Genomic DNA, 5,637 nt, shown 5'->3' with positions numbered 1-5,637 from the left:
ATAAAATGGTACAATATGAATTCGAAAGTGACATGTAGATTAAGAAGTTGATTGGTTTACTCGGTGAAAGAGCTAATTTGTTTTATATAGAAGTTATACTCTAATTATAGAAAGTGGATAGTATGAACTGATAATCGAAACTTGGGTACATAATACCATATATTAATAATAATGTAACGAAAGGAACAAAATCTAAAGATGCAGTAAGTTCTTGCCGCGTGGATTACATGAGACGGTGCCATTGAGACCCACATGCTTATTCGAAACGTGCTCCTTTACGAGAACGACGCGGCCTTTTTTCCCTTCAATTCCAATAGTATATGTGAAAGTGAAACAGACGGAATAAGTGATGGTCTGATGAAAAATGATTGAAATAAGTGTGATGCAAACTTGTAAATATAAGAATTTCAAAAACCTTTTTTATTTATTTACAAAGAAAATGAAAACATAACATTTTTAAATGTCTTATATATATTTTTTAAAAAAGTTTCATATATATATATATAAATGTCACATATATATATATATATATATTATCTTTAACATATTATTAATAAATATTGATTAAAAATTATATTAAAATCTTTCAATATATCCATCTTTTTATATATTATACTCCTTCCGTTTCATAATATAAGTCATTCTAGATGAAAGCACGCCAATTAAAAAGATATACTTTTAAAAAGTTCAACCAATCATAAAAGAGACTACATAATATAAATAATCATAAAATATTAAAGTAATATATAATTTGTATCGAAACTCGAAAACGACTTATATTGCGAAACAAAAAACTTTTTCCAAAACGCCTTATATTATGAAACGGAGAGAGTATATTTTGTTTATAAAAATACATTATTTAACTTTTAAATATTAGAGACCATTTAAAATTTGATAAATATGTGCGGCTTTTGTTGATTAATTAGAACATATTAGAAAACTTAGTGAATTACTGAATTTGATTAAAGAGTTACAGTATTACATTATCTTATCAAATTCAAACCCGTATATAGCCTACAATTCACTCAAATTATCTTAAATCAATTAACAAACAAAATGTATTTTAAATCATATTTGACTAAATTATTTTGTAAAAACACACACACGAGCAGAACATGATGTTTTTTTTTTTGTCAAACGAACATGCTTGTCTTCGTGTACCTTTTTCCGCCTACAGACAGTGAAATGTAGCTTATATGCTTTTATTTTCTTCTGTTTAACCACATTCATGTAACTAATAATTTCGACGAATGGTAGCAAAATACGGCCATAGAAATGCTAAAAAGGTATATATCACGTTTATGTTTCAATTCATTGGCTATAAAAGGTCCCTAGTCACTCCCTTTTGTTTTTAAATCTTCACACCATTTGATCCCACCAAAATGGATCATTCAGAAAACGTTCCATCTAATGATCAACACGAAAATGTCACCCTTGTTGCACCATCAGAAGGTGATCACCTTCTTCTTCGTACTTGACAAGAAATCAAGAGCACGAGATCATGGTCTCTGCTCTGCAACAAGTGATATCTAACTCCAGAGCTGACGCGTCATCATCAAACTTGATCGCAAGCGAAGGTCTTCCGCCTCCAGACGCTGGCCCTTGTCCTTATTAGGACATAATGTTCCACATCGGAAGTTGGAAGGGATCCTAAGTAATATATAAGGGATATGGGCCACTCCACTCATTGCCAATTGGTTTTGAGTTAGAAGCCCATATTCTAATATGGTATCAGAGCCCGATCCACACACATCCAACCCGATCCGACCCAAAGATGGTCCAATCATCGACAAGGCCCAAAATTGATGCCGTCGATCTAAGCCCGAACATTTCGAGATTAATGGCCAAAGAGCCATCATCTCGAAGGGGCGTATTAGGACATAATGTCCCACATCGGAAGTTGGAAGGGATCCTAAGTAATATATAAGGGATATGGGTCACTCCACTCATTGCCAATTAGTTTTGAGTTGGAAGCCCATATTCTAATAGTCCTCTCTGTCGCATCACCGGTTGCGAAGGCTGCACATTACAACGGCCGCACCGAGAGATAGAGAAGGAGAAGAAATACAAAGGAGTGAGGAAAAAGCCATCGGGTAAATGGGCGGCGGAGATATGGGATCCGAGTTCGAAATCAAGGAAGTGGCTTGGAACGTTTCTAACGGCAGAGACGGCGGCGAGTTCTTACGATGAGGCTGCGCGGAGCTTGTCAGGAGAACATCAGCAAGACGTGGCAAAACGAACGGAGGAAGAATTAAACGGCGGCGGAGATGACTGAGAAGGACATGGACACATGGTCGGTGATCATACACGGCGAAGTGGAAATGTTTTTTTCACTAAGATTAATTATTTTAATTAATTCTAAAAAATTTCATTGTTTTTTGTATGAAGATCAGTAAGATTTTTTCTCTATGCTATATATTAGACTATTAATTATGGTCAGTTTAATGAAGTTCAAAAATATGAATGGAAGATACATGAAGAAATTGAATTAATAGAGGTTTATAATTATTGGGACTGTTTAGTGTAGAAAACGGTGCATACAGTATTATTGGAAATCAAAATGATTATTAATAACACAATATTAAATGTTTTAAATATGTTTGAGAAAATTATTAAAAAATCAACATTTATGAAAGAGATGGAGTATAAACTTTTGGTTAATACAATATTGTGAATGGTAAAGTGTTCTGGTAAATATGATATGACATATCCAAATGATTATGCCAGAAGATTGCCTTTGCTTAGTTGGCTATATTAACCTCTAACGAAAATTAGTTGATGGATATTTTGAATTTACCATTTGATATTTAGATTGTATACTTTTATATTTACACCGACCGCACCAGCTATCGTGTTGACCTTGCATGCAGTGCCGGCTCAACATTTTTATGGGCCCTAAGGCAAAAAAAAATTTTTATACTATTTTTGTTAAAAATATTAATTACTAATACTAAAAACAATAAATAAAAAATTTTATAGACTTTTTTAAATTTTATTTTTGTGTTATAATCTAATTTTTTAATATTTTTAAAAAAATATTTTAGAAAATGAACCCTTAATTATTGGACTACGGGATTGGACCCCTGGCCGTCGCACCGCCCGCCCACCCATCTGAGCCGGCAGTGCTTGCATGTAACATCCCACTTTTTTCCTCTGATTTTTGTATGGAACCCTATGTTTTATACATCAATATCTAATTATTTATGCGTAAAATATATATATTCACGCAAATATACGTCCTTAAAGGAAAAAGAGATTTCCAGGATAATTCGTGAAGAAAGGGAAGATTTTGAAAGGTGGCCACCATCCGAAAGATTTCAGGAACTCGCATGGCATGAGATGGAATGGGGAACTTAACCTTAGGAAAAATTTGGAACGTTACAACTTAGGGCCTACTAATTGAAGAAATAATAGGCATCAATCAGCGACTTATCCCTAGTAACCGAAATAATCAACACTAATCAGTAATTTCTACGTACTATCTCTCTCGTAACTTACAGAAAACATATAATGATTTTGATGGCTCATCATCTCGGAGAACTAAATACCCACTTCCCACTTCTCATGTACTTTCTCTGTCTATGAATATACGTTTAAGTGTTTATGTATATATACACATACACACGATTAGTAGTTTCCTCCTTCTAAAACAAAAGAACGTTACAATATATCTATATACCTTTTATTTTCAATCGAAATGGCTGATCAAAAACCTCTAATGGTCTGGTCAGAGGCCAACAACTATGAATCATTCCTTCAAGAAGACATATTCTCGTTTCTTGATCAATCACTTTCCATCGATCCTCACAGGTAAGTCACAGGTAACTGTTTGATTAAACAAAAAAAATGATTTGCTTGCGTTAGAAGAATCTAAAATACTTTTTGGGTTGTTTTGAGTTTTTGCAGCTCTTTCATTAACCCTTTTAAGGATTTTCAAACCCAAACTTGGTTTTCTTTCCAAGACAGCATTGTTAATCCTATATCTACTACCTTTGCGGCTGATCATACGTTTCTGGCTTCACTTGATCTTGAAGCAATCTCTAGTACTTTCTCTCTAGGTATATATATACATATATGCATGTAGATATACACACACATATATGCAAGTTTGGATTGTAATTCTAATCTTATATACATTGTGTAGCAGATATAATGAGCGGATGGTGGAATGATAATAATGGTAACTACAATAACCAGGTCGAACCAATTCTTGATGATATTTCAAGAACTAATACCATGGGAGATCCAAAGATGGAGAAGATATTGCATGAAGATGTTAACACAACTATAAAAGAGAAAACAAGCCAGAAGAGGATAATTATGAAGAGGCGATATAGAGAAGATGGAGACATCAATAGTTTGTCAAGGGAAATGATGAAGCAGTACTTCTACATGCCGATAACTAAAGCAGCCAAGGAGCTTAACATTGGTGTAACCCTCTTGAAGAAAAGATGTCGTGAGTTAGGTATTCCTCGTTGGCCTCACCGTAAGCTCACGAGCCTTAACGCTCTAATTACCAATCTCAAGGTGCGTGCGTCAACACAGACATATATACAATCGACTTGCTTATACATTTTGGGGTTAGTGTAACACTTATATATGTGATGGTCGTTTTGAAAGGACTTATTAGGGAACACGGAGGGAAAAACGCCCAAGAGTAAGCTGAGGAATGCTTTGGAGCTTTTGGAGATGGAGAAGAAGATGATTGAGGAAGTTCCGGATTTGGAATTTGGGGACAAGACTAAGAGGTTAAGACAGGCTTGCTTCAAGGCTAAATACAAACAGAGACGGCTCTTCTCGTCTTCTTCATGAGAGCAAGAGCTCGTGTGTAGAGAGATCTAACCTTCTATGACTTAAGTCAAGTTTGGTACTATATGACGAGGCGTGCAAAACCAAGATAAGAGTACTAGCTAGTCGTCTCTTTTGATTATAATCTAATTCTCATGAAACTTGGATCCATTCCAGTTTTTATTTTGTTTTTTGTTTTGACTTTTTAGTTTTTTAGTTGAATTGGTGGTCTTTTACAACTAAAAAATTCGAATGAATCGTTTTTCTTTTTATTTGATTCGATTTGGTTTTTATTGGGCTTAAATTAGTATTTGAGAAAGCCCAAACAAAGTAATAATCAGTCATGGCCCAATTTATCCACCGCACCGCATTCCAATAGTGAATTTGCTAAAGATCAACGGTGAACTGATCAATAAATCATGAACATCGACAAACTACAATTTTATGATGATCACTTACTCACTAGAAAGAGTTACATATAACACAACTTGTATTTGGATATTAGAGACAAGAGAGAATCACAAACACACTCGTGACATACACGTGTCAAAGTCTCTGCCCATTTCACGGACAAGAGAAGACATCGCCACTATCAATCCACCGATAATGATCAGCATCGACGGTGGCTCCGTCATTAGCCGCGGTGGTGTGGAGAAGACTCTTGATTTTGTGAATACATTTGTGGTTGCGGATGCGGTTTAGAACGGCTCTTCTGTTCAGCGTTTGCGTTTCAGACGATATCAGATGTAGCTGCTTTGACACTAACACTTGCTCCTCTTTCAAACTCACCTCTCCTTCCAAAATCACAAACTCCATTGTAGTAGAGATAAAAAGAAAAAAATAGAAAGC

The 5,637-nt window shown here is 34.8% G+C and overlaps 3 protein-coding genes across 3 annotated transcripts; 2 read left to right on the top strand and 1 right to left on the bottom strand.

Moving 5' to 3' along the window:
• Positions 1-1,376: 1,376 nt before the first annotated feature.
• Positions 1,377-2,840, top strand: LOC9324522 (ethylene-responsive transcription factor ERF122). The gene is given in 4 exon segments (XM_021009921.1): positions 1,377-1,454; positions 1,457-1,623; positions 1,990-2,215; positions 2,218-2,840. Coding segments are annotated over 4 exon segments (519 nt in total). The 5' UTR covers positions 1,377-1,382; the 3' UTR covers positions 2,272-2,840.
• Positions 2,841-3,697: 857 nt separating this feature from the next.
• On the top strand, positions 3,698-4,812 carry LOC9323044 (protein RKD3). Its single transcript, XM_002888412.1, has 4 exons — positions 3,698-3,810; positions 3,907-4,058; positions 4,148-4,527; positions 4,621-4,812. Exons 1-4 carry the CDS (start codon positions 3,698-3,700, stop codon positions 4,810-4,812), a joined length of 837 nt encoding a protein of 278 aa, XP_002888458.1.
• A 408-nt stretch (positions 4,813-5,220) lies between these two features.
• Positions 5,221-5,631, bottom strand: LOC9323043. The gene has a single exon (XM_002886932.2). It carries the CDS (start codon positions 5,602-5,604, stop codon positions 5,353-5,355), a length of 252 nt encoding a protein of 83 aa, XP_002886978.1. The 5' UTR covers positions 5,605-5,631; the 3' UTR covers positions 5,221-5,352.
• Positions 5,632-5,637: the final 6 nt, after the last annotated feature.

This window comes from Arabidopsis lyrata (assembly GCF_000004255.2).
Source record: "Arabidopsis lyrata subsp. lyrata unplaced genomic scaffold ARALYscaffold_2, whole genome shotgun sequence".
Lineage (NCBI taxonomy): Eukaryota > Viridiplantae > Streptophyta > Magnoliopsida > Brassicales > Brassicaceae > Arabidopsis > Arabidopsis lyrata.
This window is presented reverse-complemented; position numbering and strand designations above follow the sequence as displayed.